Here is a 22,757-nt window from a genome sequence, read left to right as displayed (position 1 = left end):
ACTCTGCGGGCCCAAGGGGAATTTATCCTGCCTTGAACCAGAAGGCAAAACTCATCAGTCCCTCAAACATTTTGGAATTTGCTTCAGGTGAGTAGATTGGTATAATGATACAAGGTGAGAGGAAAAAATGATCCTCAGTTCTCATACTAGAAGTGAGTTTTGTATGGTTTTGCCAAATAATTTGCAAACACGTCCTATCCTCTCCTAAATAATTAGTGGGATTTCTAATTGGTTTCTCAGGAAATCATATTAGTATCTTCTATAGATGTTATACAAAATGCATTTCTCCTGTATTAATCTGTCCAAATTAATTTTCTCTACAGTGGACTGCTGGAAATAATGAAGTGCCCCCTGGCTCACATAGTCTCTTTGACATGCACGGTGACAGCTTTGTAAACAAACAAACAAACAAAACCATTTCAGTACCTCCTCTGGGATGCCACAGCATATGTCTGAACAAAGGGTTAAAGAGGTAGTTCAAATCTGACGCAAGGCAGCAATGTTTAAGAGTCATAACCATTTGTGAGCTGCTTTGAGGGCCTGTGAAATGCATTGCTGGTTCCGATACATTTCTTAGGGGACGGATGCTTTACAGAGCATACAAAAGATTAGTTGAGGATATTTGCTTTCATGCTACTTGTGTTCCTTTATAACTTGTAAGTAATACTGCAAGTTAAGCCTATACAATGAGCACTGCATGCTTTTGACACATTTTTCACATGGATGGTTAAGCTTTTTCCAGTATTCATAGACTACATTTTTGTGAAACACAGGTCCCTTCCTAAGGCCGAATTTGTTCTTCAGTTACATTATCTCTCTAGAACTGACACTGAGCTGCTGGATGAAATTAAGCCAGTGACTTTTGTCTCTCTTCTTACAGGTTTTTTATGTTTGCACCAACAGTATTCGGTACAAGGTCTATTTCTTCCCATGTTCAGTTACAGCCGCATACCACCTGCCCTTGACTCTTATGTGCAGCTACAAAACATGTCCCTGCCCATACATGTTCTGGTAAACAAGGTGCTGTGAGAGAGTTATGTTCATGATGGGGACACTCCAAATTCACCTACAGCAATAAAAACGAATTCTTAAGTGTAAGACTGTTGGCCATCTATATGTTAGGAAAAATTATTGCCAAATGTGGTTTGATTTTTTTGGTGTTTGTTTTTTTGGGGGGTTGGGGTTTTTTTGGCTTTTTTGAGGTTTGTTTGTCTGTTTTATCCTTCTCTCCTTCTTCTTTACACAGCTTTCTTTACTGAGAAAAGCTGAAGATACCCCATTGGCTTCAGTATGAAATGCAAAATGTCGTGTTACTAAGTAATACTCACCATCACAACCAAGTCAAAAGGGGCTTCCACAAAAGAAAAGCCTCAAACAGTAAATGTGACATGACAATATTTATTGATTCTAATTAAGGTTAAAAAAGTTCACAGATGTCAGATAAAAATATCTGCAGAGCCTATCGAAAAGGGAACTTAAGAAGGAAACCAAGGGAGACAGTCACCACAGAGGCACTTGAGAAAATGCTACAGTTATAAAAGGCACAAATTCATCACACACACAGCATATATATTCCTGCAAAGTTAAGTCTTTTTTTTCCAAAACACAGAGGCAGGCATCACTGAACACTGACCTGTACATGACCACAGGAGACACGCTATAAGTGGCAGTCTATGACAACTCCTAAACGATTTGACTGTAGAGATACTTTGAAAGCAAGACTGCTTTGGCCATCTCATTTTTATCTCTACTGAAGAACAGATTGTAAGATCAAGGTGATCTTAAGGTGGTGGAGATAGGAGACGGAATGTTAGTCCATTTAAAGACAGGTCAAGTTTCTTTGTGAGCTTTGTAACCTGCGATTTAAGCGGGTTTGCTTCTTGCCTGCAAGCAGTGGCAGATCTGTTGTCATTTAATCCTGGCTCCCTTTTGCATCCAAGTACTTTTGGAGGACATACAATTCCTACTTCCTCAAAAATATTTTTATTTCATGTCTCAAAAAAAAAAATCATCTTAAAATTTCTGCACTTCTGTAAAGTCTACCTCAGTGAAACAACAGTCTCACTGAGGACACAGGAAGATTATTTTAATAGAAGTCCCTAGCTTCTCCTCCAGGCCTCGGGTTCCAGTGATGGACAATGCTCAGACATATACTTAATTGTGATTAATGTCTTCGTTGTATTGACAGCAGACGTGCTATTTGGAATCAAGATCTGCACTGAGAAAAAAAAAATGCACTAGGTAAAGGAAAGACAAGGGGCTGCCTCAGATTGCTCACTTCCTTGTTGTTGTCAAGTAGTTGATACAATTAGCTTTCAAGTACTTTGGTTAATACAGATTATTTTCATGCCATGACCCGCCATCCTTTGCAATATACAGCTGCTCTCAGAACAGTGTACAAGCAAGTAAACCTCTTTTTTTTGCAAACTCTTAAGAGCCTTACAAAATATGCATGATAACACAAATCAGTTCATGAGAGACAAATACAATTATTTCCATGGTTGTTCCTATAATACATTTTACGAAGCTGGTAAACTGCTGGAACTTTCAGGATAGCAGATTTCTCATCAAACATGTTAATAAATTAAGAATATAGCACGACTGGTTACCCGTTAAACCAGACTTCATTCTTCTCTTTGAAGGGCTGGCACGAAGGAATTTTAAAAATGTAAGCCAGTGCTAATAGTTCCCTCTACCCATGGGGAAGCAACGTGATTCTCTACCTAGATTTGTCAATTTTCTCATCACACTGGCATCCACATACACGAAGTGCCACATACTCCTTTTATGTGGAAGATGTCAAGAAAACAGCAGCAAATCCTTTTTAATCCCATAGTGGTGATAAGCTCCACAGCATAATTGTAGCAAGACACAGCTGTAAAGACAAAGAGAATATTCCTAATGCTTTGGCAGTCTGGAAGGAAGAAGACAGAGACTTTCAAGTGCTAATACAGATGTTGCAATTCAGACCTCCCAGCTCCATCAGATTTGGCTAGAAATCTCTGAGGTTCCAAATTTAATTTGAGATTTCAAGTGGTATCCACTTTTAGTTGTGGCAGAATAACATGAGAAATGCTTTGTGGTTTTTTTTTTCCATTTTTGTTTCACTTTGAAACTAAGAATAAGAAAGGTTTCTAGCTATATACACTTTTTTTTTTTTTAATTGACCAATCTCATGAAAAACTTTGGTTATGATTCAGTTCAGTTCTAACTACACCTAACTTCTGTTTTTCCTTGGATTTTCTGCCCCTGTGGCACACAACATTTTCTTGTTAGACTGGGAAAAACCTCTGCCAGATTCAGGAGCAAAGAAGAAAGAGATAAATTTTGGACATGAATAAAACCAATTTATCCTCATTAGTCTCATGGATCTGCTCCCCTTTACAGACCTGCAGAGTATTTCTAGGGCAGAAGCAGGACTTGAATTCCAAACAGTTTTGGCAGAGAAACCATCTGCAAATGCAGCAGTTCTTTATATGTTAAGTATGTATTCACCATCTAGCACTTACAAAATATTGGGCCAAGACTTTAAAAATGTCTTCCCACATTTAGGTTCCTATGTTTATTTCTGGCCTGAGAATTGTCTGAGTTGCAAAAGCTCTGAACTTACGCAGTTCCCATTCAGCTTCTGGTTCCTAATTAATTTAGTAAATAAATCATACAGAGAGAAAGCCACGTAGAAGCACTCTGTGGTAGGCAAATGTCCCAGCCAGTTAGTGCTCTATGTGATACAATGAGAAAGGCCATATATACACTGCTGCACTGTTCTTCTGACTTGAAGATCTTTATGTCTGAAAAGTTCCCCTATGCATTTTAAAAGGCTGTTATGAGGATAGTCATTTGTGATAAAATCCCAAGCTGCTGCTACAAGAAGATTTTTAACTGGCACATCAAGTTAAAAAGAATGAAACTTAAGGGCCAGAAACTGATGCGTTGTTCACAAATATTACAGCTTTATAAGTAGTTCAGTGGATTTCTGTGGGACTATTTGGAGAATGAAGTACTACCCCGCACAAGCAAGATCAGATGGTAGTTCAAAAAGTCTGCCTGAGACTGGTGATACAGTTCCTCTACCGTCTGCTCACACTAGTTCCTGAATATATTATTATACTTCCCTTTGTGGCTTTTTACTGCAATGTAATTTTTTTACATATAAATCGGCACTGGTTGAAGGGAGAAGTGCAGCAAACAGGCTCAGAAAAATGCCAGACATCTCAAACTTCATGTGCACCAAATCCTGTTCTCAGTTACACCTGTGTCTTCTTGTTTTGTGTTGTGCAGATGTAAAACAGCAGAAATACCTAGAACAAGGTACTGTCATGTTGACAGGTAGGCACCTAAGGTTTTGGGGTTTTTTGGCTTTTTTTTCCCTGCTTTTTTTTTTCTTTTCTTTTTTTTACATTGTTTGAAAGGTACCAAGCTAGGGACGGCAGAAGCACTTGCATGTGACTATCCTATCCATGGTTCTCTTTGATCTCTCTATCATTTAGATCCTTGATTAGTTACCAGAAGTGCACAGTCAGTACAACACAGCACAGCAGGCAGAAGTGGAAGTGCTAATCCCATCAATATGGTTGTTAGGAGAGACTGAGGCTGTGAATCAGCTAAGCTGTGTTCAGCATGAAGAAAGTGTTGGGGGGCTGTTAAATTGGGTTTTTTTGTTGGCTTTTTTTTTATGCTAACGCTACATTTTCAAGCCCATTGTGCCCTACCAGGCAAGAGACAGCCTCAAGGTGTTCAAAGTATAAATTTAAGCAGATGAAAGAAAGGAAGGAGATAAGAAAAAATATGTAAAAGTTTTTTTATGGACGGCTTTACAACTTCCTGGGGTAGGCAGAGGTTAATTTGTTCTCTTGCTATCTTGCAGCAATTTAGGGAGCTAAAAGAGGACCTTGGAGGCAAAGAGATGTCAGACAAGTTCAAAAGGCTGTGTTTGTACGTTAGCACAAGGTTCCCCATTCACACTCAGGTCCAACAGCCTGGTCTGCCATGCTGCTGTACACATCAGCTACAGTCTGGAGCCTGCCAGTTTTCTAGGCAGAGGAGATGTGATCCCACACAGGGACGGACTCACTGGGACACATGAGCTCTGCCATTCCAGGCAGTGTGAACACAGCTGGGGAGCCTGAAATTCAATCACATTGCCAAAGGCAGTAAAAACATTGTCCTTTAACTCACTGTAGGACAAATATGCCACTGGAAATGCCAACAACCTATGGCCACACTTGCATAGTTCAGATGGATAAATTTAGCCTGACTTGTCCCTTAGGTGCTGCCTGGGCTCTGGACATCTGGGTGAAAAATAAAAACACTAAGAAGATCCTTACCAGCAATTTGCATGAACTAGTTAATTATTCTTTAAGCTATGGATTTCTTTTCTCATTCTACCACACAGGAAGGCAGAAATCCTTTGTTTACAACTAGAGATAGAAGTGCCTGTGAAGACTTGGAGTTCAGGGGCTGGTACAGATATAAGTGTAAAAACAACTGGAAATCTTATCAGAACAGGCTTTGGAGAGGTATTTTGTCACTTCTGTTCTGAGATCTGGATAAAAACCTCAAGGTGATAATGCCTGGCAGGATACCTTAGAAATTCAACAACCAAAAAGTTACTGCTAGAAGTAGGCCTGGATTCAAGGGGTTCTTTTTCAATATGGATCCCCTTCCTTTATCCCTCCCCTCCAGCCTCTTCTCTCTACTGTTTTCTCCTCTTCCCCAGTCCTGATCTGATTTTGGAGATAGGGCAGTACATGCCAAAAAAACCTCCGAAAAAAAGAAAACCGCTCAAGTGTGAGGCTTCGCATTGGCACCTTTTTCAGTTTCGAACTAGAAGTCCCTTTTTGTAGGCAAATAACCCAGCTGCAGCCACAGAGGTGAAGAAAGTGGAAAATCCAATCAGCTTTAGCAGTCCCGGTACAGACGGCAAGTTCCTCTCCCAGAAGGTTGTAGTGATGGGCAAAGCTGGAACATCCTGCAGGGAGAGCATCCATTATCAACATAAAATCTCCACTGTGAGAGGCAGGATGTAAATCGAGAGATTCTTGCGCAGAAACAGAACGGGGTTGAAGCAGTTCATGTTACCAAGAAGTACAGTGTATCAAAATTTTCTGCTCAGTTAAAAGGAAGAAGAGGAGACACATGGAAAGGATTCATAGCCCGGTTAAAAAGCGCAGTTTTCTTATCCTATGTTACAGAGTTGTCAGATGGGTGCCCCCCCTGAGTTTGTATCATGTTCCTGTTTAGGGAAGGGCAGTTTTGGTGAGTAAGAGAAAGTTTACTGTGGCTTTGATTTAGTGAACTTAAACAAAAACAGCCAATGAAATTTTATCTCATCAGCAAAACCACAGGGAAAAAAATAATCCATTTAATCTACAGAAAGACTTACAATTGATTCAGGTTCTGCCTTCCAAATTTCACTGTCTGGGATTTTCCTCATAGCAAATAGTATCTGAAAATAAATAACATACTCTAGTAAGTACCATTCATTCTTTGAAAGGGAAAAAGAGCTGGCTTCAATTTTTGTTTTAAAATGGCATGATGAAGACAACAATTGAGCACATAAATCACTGTGTATTCAAAATTAAAAGGAAACTCAACCTTTGTACAACTCATTTCTGGGGAGGCCTGATATTTAATAAGACACTCCTCCTAGTGGAAAATAGTAACAGACAAACCTCTCTATGCTTAGTTAGTCCATGCAAGATACTGGGACTCAACTGGTCCCATGGGAACAGGGTAATATGAATATGACTAAGAGTTAAGTATACACTCATGGCAAAGTGAGGCGTGCATAAACCAGCTACTGCACGGGCAAGCTATATAGCCAGGAGTAGCTTGTTTTGCAAATTTTACCGTGATGTAAGGAAGAGCAACAGAATCCTGTGAGTGATGACAGACCACCACTTTCAGCCAGAGAAAAGCAAGACTAAAAAGAAAACCTTCACAATGGAAAAGTAACCATTCAAAGTATCAAAGATACCAGAGATCAGTAGGATAGCAAAGATTACCTGAAATGATAGTCATGAAAGCAGCAAGATTAACTTCTTCTACAGTAAAATAAAATGGAGATGGTGATATTAATGTTTTTCCTATTCCAGGCACTTGTAGATTTAAGATTTACCATCTTTTACAATGGGCTTTTATTCTAGACAAGATTCATGGACCCCATCAACTTTTCAATACAGGAGAGTGAGAAACACTCTTGCACTAGATTTTAAACATATTTCCCTTTCACAAGTACATGAGGAAAGGAAAACATCAAAATTTTTACCAGTCAAGCTCACTTGCCAACTTCTCTGCTGAGGCCTGTGGAGGTTCTGCTGTAATGTCCTTACATTAGAGAGGTCATGAAGCACTCTGGAGGTTTTCAGGAACAGGTTAGGTATAACCTTCACAAATGGGACAGTTCAGGGGTAGCTGATCCCTGTCTTTTGGGGCAGGGGTATGGGCTAGATGAACTCTCCAGATCCCTTCCAGGCCAATTTCTGTTCCATGACTGTAGTTTTTAGCCGCAAGGTTCCCTTCACATCATAAAACAGAGATGAAATTTCTTTTGCTGCTCCATAAACTGTAATATTCTTGAAAATACTTGAGGAACTAGCATTTTCTCAGAAGCAAAATATTTAAGTCCTTGTTTAATGACTTTATGTAAGGCTGTCTCAATGGTATATCACTGTGTCAATGGTATTGTTGGAAACAGTTGAGGAAGGGACTGGCTTGGTGTGCAGAGCTGCAGAACTGAGCTGCTCCTAGTGAGGCTAACAGCCATGATCTCTCAGTACGATGACTAACAAAGTGCCCATTTGGGGAAAAAATGACTAGGTGAGAATTTAGGATTTCTGTTAAAGAAGAACGGATTTCATTCCTGGAAACAGAGAAGAGTTTGATGAAATAGCCAGAGCCCTTCCTAAGTATTCCAAATTTAAGTGCAAAACCTTCATCCTTTTTGAAGTCTGTCCCCTTTACAGGGATTTGCATCAAGATTTCAGAACGCCTGAAGCTGTCAACGCTCAGTTCCCATTTTGCCTCCAACCAGAAGATCTTTCATTTTCCATAAGATATTTGACAGTGCCCCCTGTTTGGGGCTTGCGTCTGTACCTCTCTGGCCGCTCTTTCTCCAGCCTGTACAGCCCCCTCCATGTATCCACTCCACTCTGTGGCTGTCTCTGTGCCAGCAAAATAGATCCTGCCAACGGGCTGACGAATAATCCTGGAGGGGGACAAGCAGTAAGTCACATCAACCACATCAGGAAAGGTAACTGAAATTCTTGGGTTAATATCAGAATAAAAGTGTTTTAAATAACAGCGAGCACTTAAAGATAGTAACTTTGGGTGAGTTGAGCTGGAGGGGGAGTCTGCATTGCATTTCATTTCTTACAGTAAACACACCAATGTTCGTATTTTCTAAACATTTACACTTCAATTCTTGCAAGGTTATTTCTGGTTGTGAATCTAGTGCTCATAGGTGTGAAGGACAATTAGCTTGAGATGAGGCTTATTCTATCTCATGGTTTTAGCCAGTGTCATAAATACCAACGCTAGACATTACTGGCACACTGTAGCATTCTGAAGTACATCCCCATGATATCTAAAGTAACAAGCAAAAAAAAGAAAAAAGGATTTTTTTACCCTATTTTTGCCAGAATTTGCAATAGTTATCCTTCAAATGATTTTAAAAACTAAGGCCTACATATGTTCTTCATTACAACTGCTTTATTGATTTAAGTTCTTTTTAAATTGTGAAAACTTATACTTCGAAAGCAGGGCTATGCCACCGCATTAAAAACTATGTATCAGAATCCAATCACCGGTCTGACCAGCAAGCCTTTTTCTTTTTGGTAAATCTTATTTTCGTGCAAAAACTTATGTTGAAAAGGACTGTACACAATGGCACACTGATTACTATATTAAGCTTTGACTGCTAAAAGGAAAGGAACAGTCCAAAGAAATTACTCATTACTGTCAGTGTTGGCAGGAATTAACTCTCTGCCAGTATTTATAAGAAAACGGCTAAAGATGTGCCAGAAATGGTAACACCGATCTTAAATACCCAACACCAGTTTTGTAAACAGATTGACAAAACTTCCCAACTCCCTTCCAAGAACCTAGTCAGCTGTATTCACCGAATAACAAAAGTGAATAAAAACCCCCAATGATACTGTACTGATCCATCATAAAGCCCAACTGAGACAAGTGGAAGGTTATAATATCTGTTTAAAATATTCCCCAGTGATCTTAAAGGTATAAAGCGAACAGTGACAGAGGATTTATGACCCTTTCTGAGGATATTTATTAACTTGCTCTTATCTTACTACTCTGAAGCCCACTATAAATAGACACTGTACCTTCCATACTGAGTCATTATGCCTGGTGGGAAGTAGGCTGTGTAGCAGCCCCCAGAATACTGCTCTTCACACCAGTTCTTCTCTTCATAATGCACTGGCTGTAAAACAGAGATTAATTCACTGAAGGAAAGGACAAAGTACCATGGAAGCTGATAAAAGAACTGAGGAGACAGCAGAGAAGAATAGCTTATGATTTGTTGCATGTCAACAACTGACAAGACAAGCACATTTAACAAGTCTCTTAATGCAGCATGGATCTGACACAATAAGCCTTAATTTTAGACACTGCTAGCTATTTTAAAAAAACCTAGCTAATCTGGCCACTATAGAACATAATCCTCTTAATCTGTCAATGTAAATTTATGCTTTGAGCACAAAATTTATGCTTTGAGCCATGTAAAGCAAAATTAACCTCTGGTGTACACAGGTATAATACTTGTCATATGTACATTGGATACAAACATAGACTGTTAAAAACGCAAAGTATGGCACTTGCATGGTTCTGCATACAATATCGTTGTGTTTAAATGATGGAATCTCAAGATTGGTGTCTACAACTTTTAACTCACATAAAATTGCCCTTAAAGGATAAAGGGTGTTGATCACATAAACTGAGTATCAGTTATTTACCATTACAGGGAAGAGAAGGCAAGGGAAAGGCAAAAAGAAAAACACATGCAGCAACGGATCTCAGCAACTAGCAAGAGAGAAGAAACATTATGCTCAACATAGACTGAGAGGGAAAGGCAAGCCTGTCACATCTGAAAACGGTTGAGATGTATAGTGGTAAGCACTGAGAATGCCACCCATGAGGCTGGATAAGAACACATCTGCCTTTTAACTGTTTCATAAGCTCATTCTTATCCTCACTGCCAAACACAACCCAAGACTTGCCATAACCTCTCCGCTCCTCTACAGAGGGCAGCAAGCGCTCCCATAGCAGGTACCTTTTCCAAAACGCTATGCAGTGCTGTGCTGGAGCACTGCTGCATTCCAGTTTCAATCTGCCCTTCCCCAGCTCAACAAGTCTGACAAGAGACACCGTAGTTTAGATTTTGTGCTTACATGTAAAGCTTCCTCTGATCCCAGAACCTTTGCATAGAGCTCACACAGCCTCGTCTTCCTGCAAGAGAAAAGCAACAGAAGACTTCTGTTTAAGGAAAGAGAAAACAAACCACCTCTAATATGTCCTAGTTTCTGTTTGAACTTGAGGTTCCAGCTTTTTGGCATCTATCCTAATTGCTCAGCCTCTGGATCACTAAAAATAACTCACTCAAACTCCTGTGTTCCCTGCAAGCTGTTCCCTTAAGATACCTCTGGCAGTCCAAATCCATATGTTATCCAAAGGTTCTCTAGGCTGTCAGGAAAAGAAAGTATAAGGCATTGCACTTTTTTGTTTTGGCACATAGTCTAACTTATGGTTTGTTCCGACAAAGATGCAGGTATTGATAGCCTGAGGCTCTTGGGGAATCAGTACTTTATTTCTGTATCTATAAAATTTCCTCCCGTTTTAGTTTATGAGTCTATAAATCCATGAATATACTTCATTCTGTAGCAAACCCCAAGTGCAATTAAGTTTGCTCCTACAAGCTTTTGGGTCTGACTGTTTACGGTTAGCCGCACTGCACCAATTCCCAAACACAAGAAGTTCAAGGTGAAATAATAGCTAACAATTATGAAAAACAAACACGCAAACACAACACTGGAAAGACGTTTACTTCTGGAAGCAAATCCTGTGCCCACAGAAAGCCATGCTGGCCACAGAAATACAGCAGTTCCAGCTCTGTAACTGTATGGGCTACACTTGCAGCTATATAAGCATATGAGGAAACCATATCTATACTGCTGTATGAAGCAACTCAGCTATACAGGAGCCCAGCTATACCCATGAGCAGCTGAACTCAAAGAATGCTATAGAAAGGGAATGAGGAGAGAAAAAAAACACCAGGAAGACCTGAAGGGCCTTGAAGAAGGTGTCCTCCTGTGCAGCTTGGGGCTCGAGCAGGAAAGTGAAGGCTGCTACAGTTCAGGCAGAGCCATGGCCCTGGGGTGATTTTGCTGCTGGCAGGTGTCCAGCCCAGCAGCAGCAGAGGGGAGGGAAGCAGCCCCTTCCTTGTGCCCTGGGGCAGAGAACAAGGGTCAGCCTGCTCCAGATGCAGAAATGCACGGTGACGCAGTGACTGGCCAGGAGGGCTCAGAGAGCTGCAGGATCTATATATGAACATCCCTCTTCAGTCAGGGGGTGACATGAATCCAGCAACAGCCATAACAAAAGGGATCATTTCCTCCATCTCTCTCTCCGTATCTCCTTAAGTGAGGTGACCACCGTGCCCTGCAGACCACCAGCGCCCACCCAGTGTCTGAACAGAATAAAGCCATTTTAACAGCATTATCCAGCAAAGCCTCTGCTGAGGTCTGCCCACCACCTCTCACAAATGCCCACTGGCTCCTGCTTTCAGCACAGGTCAGTAACACCACAGGGCTCCACAGGAAAATGAGTTATCACCTTGGGACCCATCTGCTTCTGCTCCTTCCAGCACCATGACAGGGATGAGAAAGACCTCTCTAGACCTGCCTGTGCCCTGCCCTTTTTCCACATGTGACTTGCAGACCCTTCAGGAAGCCTGGAAATGGCATACCAAAGGCTGGTAGGGATTCTCATGTACAGCCAACTGCAGGGCTCCAAGAAGCTGCAAGTTCACTGCTGTTTCCTAACTACATTGCAAATACAGATAAAGTTAGTTTAAGATAGCTGTGCAAAAGAAAATATTAAGCTTCAGGTCAAAGGCATCTTCAGACTCTTAAAAATGTCAACCTTGGAAGGAATTATTCATCAGTAATAAGGTATTACTTGACAGAAAAAAACCCCCACAGAAATGCAGTTTCTAAAGGATTGAATTGTACCAACAGTAATCTATCACTGAGGACATTCCCCCTAATAAGAGCAATCCACTTGTCTCTCTGCAACATCTGCACTTTTTGTCCTAGAACAGTTTAAATAAATACTTATTTATGGATTTACAGCTAATGCTAGCATGGAACATATGGAATATGCAGTGAGTAAAATCCTTATTTCTTGGCTTTTGGACTCAGCTGTGAAATTGCCACCAGCACTGACCAAGAGGAATGTTATGCCTGGAGCTACCTAGGTAGGGTCCTGTTGAGAGTTACACTGCGTCCAGTGTGGAAGAAGTGCACATGCAGACACTCAGCTATTCTCCCTGGTCTCTTATTCCACGGCTGTGTGTGATGCCATCACCTTCATTGCACAGCTGTGAAAGGTACGGCACAATCTAACCACTGTAATTACTCATTGGCACCTGCCCTGGGAAGACCAGCTGGAAGGCAGCAGTGAGTTTTACTCCCCTCAGCCTGGCTTAGGCTGTAAAACAGTTTACATCCCCTCTCACAACTGCTGTTCCCAGCCATGATTTAGGATAGCTGCCACAGACTCTACATTCTACTCTTCATATCCAAGGGTTACTGAAGACCTTACCCTGTCATCAACACGATAAAGGGAAAGCCCAGCTTGTGTTGACAAGCGAGCACAGCATCTTGGCAAGATGCATCCTCTGTAGGGTGCCACAAGAAGCCTGTCCTCAGAAGAGATCCCTCCCTGCAAACACCATAACCCCCATCTAAACACCACAAACTGTCCGCACCTTGAGCGTACGCTGGGAGAAGGTGCGGGTTTGTGCTCTGCCTTCTCCTGGACCCCGGTTTCCACTGGAAGGAGACTTGTGCTCAGGTGCAGAAGAGGAGCTGCAATGCAGCCCAGTGGGTTCCTGCCTCGGCTGACTGTGACCAGGACTTTAGGAGCCAGAGGCAGCCCTGTCCCCTGCACCAGGGTACCTCTATCAGGTACCAACCCAAGCATATTTCATAACCATTCTTTACCAAAGCAAAGTCCTTCCTGCTCTAAGGTTTATTCTTCAAAAGACAAGAGTTCAAAATCCTTTTGTTTAAAAGTTGGTCGTAGGCAGCAGCAGAGTCAGATAATTGTGCCAACGCTTTTAATGCCCAGGGGAAAGCAACCTTTCCTTCATGGTGCCTTGCAAACAGCCAGGACAGCACTTAATTTCACAGAAAGAGAAGCTGTTCTCGAATACTGCAAATGCTCAGTTGTATCTAGTTGCACTGGTTTTGGCTGGGATAGAGTTAATTTTCTTCATAGTAGCTAGTATGGGGCTATGTTTTGGATTTGTGCTGAAAACAGTGCTTACACAGAGTCAAGGACTTCTCAGCTTCCCATTCTCTGCCAGCAAGGAGGTGCACAAGAGCTGGGAGGGAGTATAGCCAGGACAGCCGACCCAAACTGGCCAAAGGGACATTCCATACCGTATGATGTCATGTTCAGTATATAAGCTGGGGGGAGTTGGCCGGGGGGCAGCGGCTTGGGGAAGGGGTGGGCATCGGTCAGCGAGTCGTGAGTTGTATCACTTGTTTTTCCCAAGTTTTATTTCTCTCTCTTTTTGTTATTTTTCTTTTCATTACAATTTTATTATTATATTTTATTTCAATTATTAAACTGTTCTTATCTCAACCCATAAGTGTTCTCACTTTTACTCTTCCAATTCTCTCCCCCATCCCACTAGCTGGGGGGAGCACGCGAGCGGGTGGGTGGTGCTTAGCTGCCGGCTGGGGTTAAACCACAACTCTAGTGTATTGACACACAGCGTAAGACACCATCTGGTGTTTATGATGGCTTAAAATGCTGGGCATACTGGATTTCAGAATACCTACACTACTTTTATCGTCAGTCACCTGCTGGGGGTCTATCTCAAAGCCTGAGTGCTGAGCAAAAGGCTGCCTTGTCCATTCCTGCCAAAATTAAAAGTGCTCTGTGGTACCAGGCTGTCATTTGAAAAGACTGGCACATTAACAGCCCCATTTAGACCCATTATCCACAGACAGCTAGACGACCTGCAAAGCTAATCTGAGATGACTACATCTTCTCTAGTTACACTAGCTGTTACTGTAAAAATGTTTACTTGGACACAGTATTCCTTGTGGCATGCTTTAAAAACAAATGTATTTTCTCCGTGTCAAAATAAGGCTCTCCTCATATCCACACTCTATACTTGTAGCTTTAATTTGATCAGATACTGTGAATCAGTGTGATGGAAAAAACTCATTACTTTATAAATTCTATTTTAGTAATAAACAAAAGAGCAGTACTGTTTGCAGAGATTTGTTTCAACAAGACAGTAAAAGAGACCTTCATCTGTGCCTGAAGGGCGTTTTTTCCCATAACTGAGGGTGGAGAGCTGGAGGCAGCTTTTTGACCCCTTCATGATGCGGAGGTCTTGTTCATGGCAGCTACAGCAGCCCCAAGGTTGCACTAAGTTACAGACACTGAAAGGATCCTCCAGAGTGATTAGAAAAAAATCAAGCACAGGGGCCAAACCTGTTCTTCTGACAAGCTTTCAAATTGCTCAGTGCACTTGCAAGAAGCCAGAGGGGTAGCAGTGGGGAGGGATGAGGCTGGCCCTGGATGCTTTCCAGTGAGGGTGTTGTAAGAATTAAATGTGAGTATACAATTCACATAATGTTGATTTTGCTATAGAAATCCATTGTAGAGCCCTACCCTATCTCCACAGGAACTCAGACAATGTACCTTTGTCTGATAAGCAGGATGTGGCTGTCGAAAGCAGAAGTTTAACTGAAGTATTACTAGCCTAGTTAGTAAACCATGAAGAACCGCTTAGATCTGCCAAAAAAAGTAGGAAACTACGGGAAAGGTAATTCTGGCAGGGGGAGACCGCGAGCACCGACTCACGGACCACCTACCCCAATTATACCACCGACTCAAATGATGAAGTTGAAGAACAACTAAGCATGCGTACTAATTTACATGCTGGGTGAAGAGATTTTAACCAATCATTTAATAGAAGAATACTGCATATGTATTAGGAAGTTGAATATGTTAATGCTTTGTGTATAAATAACTGTTAATTTGAAAGCTTGGTGTGCTGTCTTGAGACAGGCACCCATATCTGCACAAATATGCAATAAAATACCTCTGCTCTGTGTGTATATTGGCATTTTGCACACCAGGTAAATGAACCCCAGTTTTTGGGACAACAAGGGCAGCTGAATATCTACACTACTTTCATAGTCAGCAGCTTAGAGCAGTTCTTTAGCGAAAGTCACATAAGCAGAGTTGGAAAATGAGAACCAGGACCTGAGAGTGTCCAAAGGGCAGGAGCTAGCTACCACATCTGCTGCCTATTTGTGGGAATTCTGTGGCGTCTTCATCCAAAAACAAATAATAGATCTTCCTTAAAGTGACATGTCCTCCTACTGTTGCAAAATTTGACAAATTCCTTCAAATCAGGGCATTTTTTTCCTGCTCTGGTCATTTATAACAAAAGTTTGACTTGGATTCCATGCATATCTCCAGTGATTGCACTTACCTTTCTTCTTTTGTGAGACCTGTCAGTCTTCTACACTTCCGAGCAAGAATGAAGCTGTAAAAAAAGGAAGACCACAAACAATTTACTTCCATTATGTTACTATATTTCCTGCATTATTTAAAATGCCAATACCTTATGATGAGATGTTTGGGATTCATAGTATTAGCTTTTGGGTCTCTATCCAAAATATCCATTTCATCTCTCTGCATAAAGTTACATGCTATGCCTGCTGTTTGCAGGACTCACTGTGGAAGGAACCACTCTGAGAATCAGGTTAGAATATTTGTATGAGCTGTTTCCCAATGATCTTAAGTTTATACAGCAGTGCATGCAGGCATATAACATTAAGAGGTGAAGCCTGGGATTGAACTGGAAATTACTGTTAAATAAACTTTCTAAGACTGATCATACTCTTTGGCTGTCTAAAAAAACCCAGAACAAAACAACACATAATTCTAGAAAACAAATTTTCATTTAAAGAATTGGAAGATTTGGGGGACGCAAAACATTTGGAGAAATTTTTACATTTCTGCAATCACTCCCTTTTTTCTTCTCCTTCTTTTCCTCTTCTCCGGTTTTGTATTTTGCCACACAAAAAGGCAAAAGATGACAGTGAGAAAAAGACAAGAAAAACAGAATTTCATTTTTTTAAATTAGCAATTAAATGGTAGGGAGAATTTTTTTTGAAAGAAAAGTTCATAGAACATATTCACCACACACTGAGAAACTCAACCCTTTAACTATTTTAAAGCGTTTCCTTTCAAGGTTTTTGTTTCAAACCTTCCAAGCAGGTTTTCTGTTTCAATTGTTGCCTCTAAGGCAAAATAAAAAGGCATTAACTAGAAACCTTCTTTGTCTCTTACCCTATTATGGCAGGAAAGCTGCCATCAGGCTTAGTATCGTCAAGTGTTAAACCAATTGCAGCATCCTCATCTTCAATGATCATGGTACCACAATACCCTGGTAAGCACAAAGTGGAAAAGAAGTTAGGATCCACGTACCCAAATGCAGGAACGAGCTTCCAAGCAGTTGTGAAATACTCAGAACTTGACTGGAAAAAGCCCTAAACGACATGATCTAAATTCACCCTGCTTTGAGCAAGGCATTGGACTAGATGACATGCAGCGGTCCCTCCCAATCTCTACCATTCTCTGATTCTATGATTCTAATGTAGGGAGATATGAAAACAAAGGAAAGAAGAACAAAAAATCCAAGTAAAGCGATCCTCATCAATTGACAAAGATTAGTACACAGCTCCCTTGCAGTGTAGTGTTCCTTTGGCTCAGAGAAGTGCTAGATCATCTCTAGAAGAGAAAATTCAGATCCGAGTTGTGCTGACAATTAACAATCCTTTTCAAGCACCTTTAAAATAGAAAGCCAATAAAGGAATGTCCTGTTGCTGAATTCATGATAGAAAAATAAATTATTCTACAATCTGGTTAGCAAGGTAATTATTAATTGCACAGAAACAGACTGCTCTCAGATACTGAAGATGTTCAAGTGCCTCCAGCACAATTGTTTCCATATATGACATTTTGTCAGACATAGGAGGAGATATTTGTACATTGTTTTGAAAACACAATTGTTCTTAAAAGAAGAGTTTGAAGAAAATAAACTGTTCTTAAAAGAAGAACAACAGTGTTAGCAAAGCACAGTACACAAACTATGGGTTCTACCAGGAAATGGGAGTCACCTCTTGCCAATCCATCCCAAACCTAATAGCCAGAATATGCCAGGATCCAGAACTCTTAAAATCATTCACAGAGATGAAGGGTGGATGACATTTGTAGACACACACAGATGTGGACTCTTTATAACCAGTGAAGAGAAACGGGTGCTATTACATAGCAGATTATCTTAGATTCAGTAAGTTCTAAAAGAGATCTGAGGAATAATTGATGAAAGTATTCAGCATGTAAAGGGAGTGCAGGATGGCTAGCCCAGCTGGGAATGTCTATGTGAAGACACCTTAAATTAATCCTGCCCAGTGCATCCAGAAGGCAGAGTTTTCACAGGCTGATAGGATAAAAACTCTCTCCACCACATATCACTTGTACCTTTAGATTACCATACAAGTGGGAGATCCTCATCTCATACCCAGGTGCCACCGAAGGAAAAGGAGAGGACACAAAGAACAACCAAGGCAATAAGCAACAGACATGAGTTCTCCCTTCACGCCCACCTCCTCTTTTTATTCTCTCATCCACCCTCTCTTCCCAACTGATCTCTCAAGTTTCTCAAACAGGGAAAGGCAAAAATGGCATAGAAGTGTACGAAGTCTCCTTCTAAGGTCCAGCATCCTCTAAACACAAAGTCTACTCCATTACCATGTACCCTCGTCCCTCTCTCTGTCACTACTATTCCCTTCAATTAAAATCTAATACCCTTCTTTCTCCAGAAAGTTTCCTTGTAGTACACAATGCACTTGATGACTGAGCCCATGGGGATTCGGTTGATGAGCTGGTTTCTCATTGGCGGCAAAGGTGGGTTGAAATGAATCTTCAAACCAAGAGCTGGGGGAATGGCACTGATCACATATTTGCCCTGGAAAAGAAATTATACATAAGCCAAATACATTCTGCACTACTTCATCCTAAGTATATTGCTCTAATGATCTTGGCAGACATCTGGGGAGGCTGCAGGATGTATCTTCTGAAGCAATTTTGGCATTTAGCATAAGAATTGCAAAACTGAACCCTCACAAAATCCTGGTTGTTAAACAACAAACAAGCGTTATATAAACAGCCATCTGTTCCAATGATGGGCAGCTGCTCTTTCCCCAGCCCTTGAAAAAAAGCCAGTGGAAAGATTTTCTGTGTTACAAGAGTCTCCCATCGGTATCCCTTCCATCTGGACTCCTCTGTTACAACTCGGAAGCAAAGCCTGAAATGTTTTTCACAGAAAGTTTATTACTAAGCTACATTTTTGCATTCACCTTACAACTATCCTTTAATTCAGAATACCAGAAGAGATGCTAGTGAAGGAAGAGTTCAAATATACACTTTGCTTTTCAGGCATCGCTTTAAAGCTCTGTCATTGCTATTACTCGGGGACAATGAGAAAGTGAGATTTTCTGTCATAGTCACTTTAAGCTCTGCTACATTTTTGTACAGGATTTTGGAGAAGTCAAAAAGGAAAAGCTAAGGTTTTCTAGCCATCCCAGCACAAACAATTGCTTAAATATTAGAAGTATCACTACCTCATATAATTCATGATCTAAGGTTTCCACTATGACACGTTCACCCGACTGGTCAATGCGGATGACTGGCTTCCTCAGCTTCACCCGGCCTCCCAGGCGCTCCATTATTTTCTCACTGATCTGGCCAGAGCCCCCAACAAACTTCCTCTCCTGAAACACAGAAAACGACAACTCAGCAAAGCAGAATCAGCAGAGTGATGCATGTGAAGCACGTATGATGACAAACGTTTTGCTTGGCATTCAAATCAAATCCTGTTCTTCTGTTGTTATCAAAGCTTTTTAGGAAAGTTCAGCAGTCTCACTTGGAAAACATATTCACATTTCTCTTTCAGTGAACTCCTCAAACGCTTCCTGTATTTGACCACCAGCCAAAACTAGAAGTATCAGAAACCTCATGAGAAAATCCCTTCTCATGTGGTCTCCAAATGGATTCCACAGACCTGCGTGAATCAGCAAGACTTCTGAAAAGCGCTTAAACTTTTAAACCTTTCTCTGAGTTCACTCTCAACCCTGCAGAGGTCTGTGAGTCAGAAGTAAGAACACTGATCCTCATAATAAATAACAAGGTATAAAGAACTGGCATAGCTCACACCAAAAATGTATCCTGCAGTATGTAATCTAACTTAAACTCAAATCACTGCTAACATAACACAGAATTCAAATAATATTTTATGCAATGTAGATACAGTTAAATTATCTATAATTATTGCTTATCTATGCATATTTAGGCATTTTAACATGTTCTAATGTATTCTTTGTATTTTTAGTTATTTATGATTAAATAATTTGCATTTCTAAAATATAATTATTTCTAATATAATTAGTAAAATTTGCATTTCTCAAGTGTATGACCATTAACAGAGTCTTTACTTTCTTGAAATGCAGAAGCAGCACTAATGTACCAGATTTCAAACATTTCAGAGCAATATCATATTTAAGCAGGGGTGTTCATTTTCTTCAGACTGATTTTAAAATCTTAACAGTTTTAATCCTGGGAGTTAGTGTCTTTAGGAACCCAGTCCTGGGCTACAATTTCAGTATTAATTTGGAGCATGCTACACACTCGTGCAGTTAGCACTGCCATCCTCATTAAGTGCTTCTGAAGTGGTAAGGCTTGCTTCAGCTTCATGACAGAAATAAGCATAAGTAACACTTTTTTTTTTTTTTTTTTAAGTGGAAAAGCAAAGTACATCTTTTAAACAGAGCCCAAAAGGAAGCCAGAGTCAGGAACTGATACGAATCTACTGATCCCTGGACTAATGCCTTCAGCGCAGGAATAGCCTTCAGCAGTAGTTTTGCAAGATCCAGATTAACGTGTAAACGAATAGATCTAGTTATCAGTGTGCTACTGGCTCAAAATCACGGACATCTCAGTTGGCTCTCTGAACTAAAATAAACAAGCAAAAGAATGAAGTTAAACAGGGCCTGTCACAAGCCGCAGAAGGTGATGGCTGACAGTACCTGCCCTCCGTTGGTTGTTGAGAATATCCTTGTTGTCCCCCCACACTGCTTCACATACCACAAAAACCAAAGGGCAGAGACCTCGTGGGGTTCAGAAGTGACATCCACGTTCACAAACAGAGTTGCAAAACTCTTGGCAGCACTGCAACAGAGACAAGAAAGTGAATTAGTTTCAAAACTGAAGAAAGGTAACAATCTTGTTCTTTAGTAGGGGAGAGACTATCTTTGGCAGCCTCTCCTTTCACTGAGAGCAAAGGATTCCTTAATTTCAGCTGAAGTAAGAAACAGTATCAATTCCTATTATGCAACACTTTTTAAAAAACATGTTAATCAAGCATTGCTGTATTCCAGCAAAATTAGGTCTCCAGGAGACACAAGAGCCAATGAAAGCTTATGTCACTTTATGCTACTAATACAAAGTTAGCTTGTCACCCTAGACTCAGAATTTAGGGAAGCAAGCCCTCCTGTCTTCACTGGACTCCAAAACCACCATGTCCTCCCATGGTTCCTGGGTTACACCCAAGATCTCCAGCTCTGTTTGCATCTGATGAATGCCTGTCCCTCAAGCACACAGCATAGGGATTATTCAACATTTGTCATAAAAAAAGTTAGGGATCTTGTCTAAACTAATTATCTAAGCTCTCTGGATTAGTCAGCATCCCCTCACTGCCCGCTCCTCTGCTGTGCTCAGGGTGGGTGCTGTAGCTGGAACACAACAAGGAAAGAAACGTAAGTAGGAAGCCGTAAGTGAAGAGACAACATATACGCATTCATGCAAAAGTCTGGCAAGAAAAGGGAAAGGATACTTTTGGTTGCTCATCTCATTATTTTAAACAGTGGTCTGGTAGCCAGTGGTGATGAACACAGAAATGGAAAAGTGGCCTGTGCCTGAAAAAGGATCACTGCTGTATTCCTCCAGTTGGCGCTTTCATAACAGCTCTACTGAAAATTACTGTATAAACCTGTACAAGATTTTGGGGTGCACTAACACAGAGTTAATTAAGGCTCAGGGAAACATTCCTCCTGTTAGAAGTAAACACTTCCTCTGCCCTCACTTTGAGGAGGAGTTTAAAGGCACATGGATAGGACCAGGAGATGCTCAGCTTAACTGCGTTGGGATTGACAGGGACTGAGATTCTATAAGTATTTCATATGCCAGGCATCAGGCAATCAGTAACTTCCAAAACCAGTACAGAATCTACTTAGTTGCCTCTTTATTTTTTCAGTCTTTGAACTTTAAAAAAAAAAAAAAAAAAAAAAGTGTAACTCAAACATACTATTTCAAACAGCTGTAGATCTACATAGAAAAAAGGCATCTTATGTCCTTTCTAAAAATGCAAAGTCCTGCTGAAGTAAAAAGCTGATCCATTTTCTGAAATATGGGTGCATTCTGGCTTCATTCTTGACAGCCAAAAATAATACAGAAAATATTTATCAATTTTTGTCTGTATAAACAAATACTGTAAAATATGATCAACTCTGAAAGATATTTTGCCTAATGGGAGAATTAGTATATGTATTTATTAATATTTCATAAGCAGAAGGTATTAGATGGTGGTTAAATTCTCCTAGTTTCTGCCGCCTTCTCCCATTGCTTTCCAGCATTTCAGTTCCCCAGCCTCTCCTGGTGTTTTACCTAGAAATGGCAGTACGATTTCAACCAAGAGCACTCGGGGTATTTCCAGCATGCAATTCTAGCCAAAAGCTAATCTGTACAGTCTGCTAGATGAGAAGGAATAGTAGAAAATTACCTTTCTGGATCATTACCTTTCAGGGTGGGAAGTTGCTACAGCATGCTACCTAAATCCTGAACAAACTGGGCAAATCAAGCTGAAAAGCACATATGAAATCTGAAAAGCATCTTGGAATTAAGGGAGGCTGACAGTTATGCCAATATTCAGGTACAATGTCAAGTCTTATTCCATCAGAGTTTGAAAAAACATGACTGTAGTCACGTGAGCTATTGGATATTGGCTGACTACTGGTGCATGGTGTTTTGCTAACTTGTATAGTTCCTTACCAAATCAGAAGTTCAGATGGCCAGCAGAACTGCCAGCATACATTTCTATTTGGTTTTACTGAATATGGATGGTGATACAAACAAGAAAAGCTTTCTATATGCTTTTGTGCAATTGTAACTCTTGTTAAAGCAAAACAACTGGAAGATTAAAAGTTTTTGGACAAGAGCCTACTGTCCATTAACAATGATCATGTTGCTCTCTAGAGGCTGGCTGAAGCCGTAAAAATGCCCCTGTCAACCACAGCGTCAGCTTGAGTGGGTGCTAGCAGGCCTCTGCACCAAGCCCGTGCAGGCTCGCTGCAGCCGTGTGCCAGGTG

At 40.8% G+C, this 22,757-nt stretch overlaps 1 protein-coding gene across 1 annotated transcript in view; it reads right to left on the bottom strand.

The window, feature by feature from the left end:
* Positions 1-1,407: 1,407 nt before the first annotated feature.
* The window catches only part of LOC140644819 (amine oxidase [flavin-containing] B-like), a 55,352-nt gene continuing 34,002 nt past the window's right edge, over positions 1,408-22,757 (bottom strand). Inside the window, exons 6-16 of the mRNA XM_072847930.1 lie at positions 20,421-20,562; positions 18,960-19,109; positions 18,145-18,304; positions 16,624-16,720; positions 15,761-15,814; positions 10,410-10,467; positions 9,345-9,442; positions 8,098-8,209; positions 6,386-6,448; positions 5,811-5,971; positions 1,408-2,875 (exon numbers count right to left, since the gene is read on the bottom strand). Of these exons, the coding sequence (XP_072704031.1) occupies positions 5,816-5,971; positions 6,386-6,448; positions 8,098-8,209; positions 9,345-9,442; positions 10,410-10,467; positions 15,761-15,814; positions 16,624-16,720; positions 18,145-18,304; positions 18,960-19,109; positions 20,421-20,562 (1,090 nt within the window). The 3' untranslated portion in view covers positions 1,408-2,875; positions 5,811-5,815. The remainder of the gene's footprint in view (positions 2,876-5,810; positions 5,972-6,385; positions 6,449-8,097; positions 8,210-9,344; positions 9,443-10,409; positions 10,468-15,760; positions 15,815-16,623; positions 16,721-18,144; positions 18,305-18,959; positions 19,110-20,420; positions 20,563-22,757) is intronic.

This window comes from Ciconia boyciana, chromosome 1, assembly GCF_034638445.1.
Source record: "Ciconia boyciana chromosome 1, ASM3463844v1, whole genome shotgun sequence".
Lineage (NCBI taxonomy): Eukaryota > Metazoa > Chordata > Aves > Ciconiiformes > Ciconiidae > Ciconia > Ciconia boyciana.
This window is presented reverse-complemented; position numbering and strand designations above follow the sequence as displayed.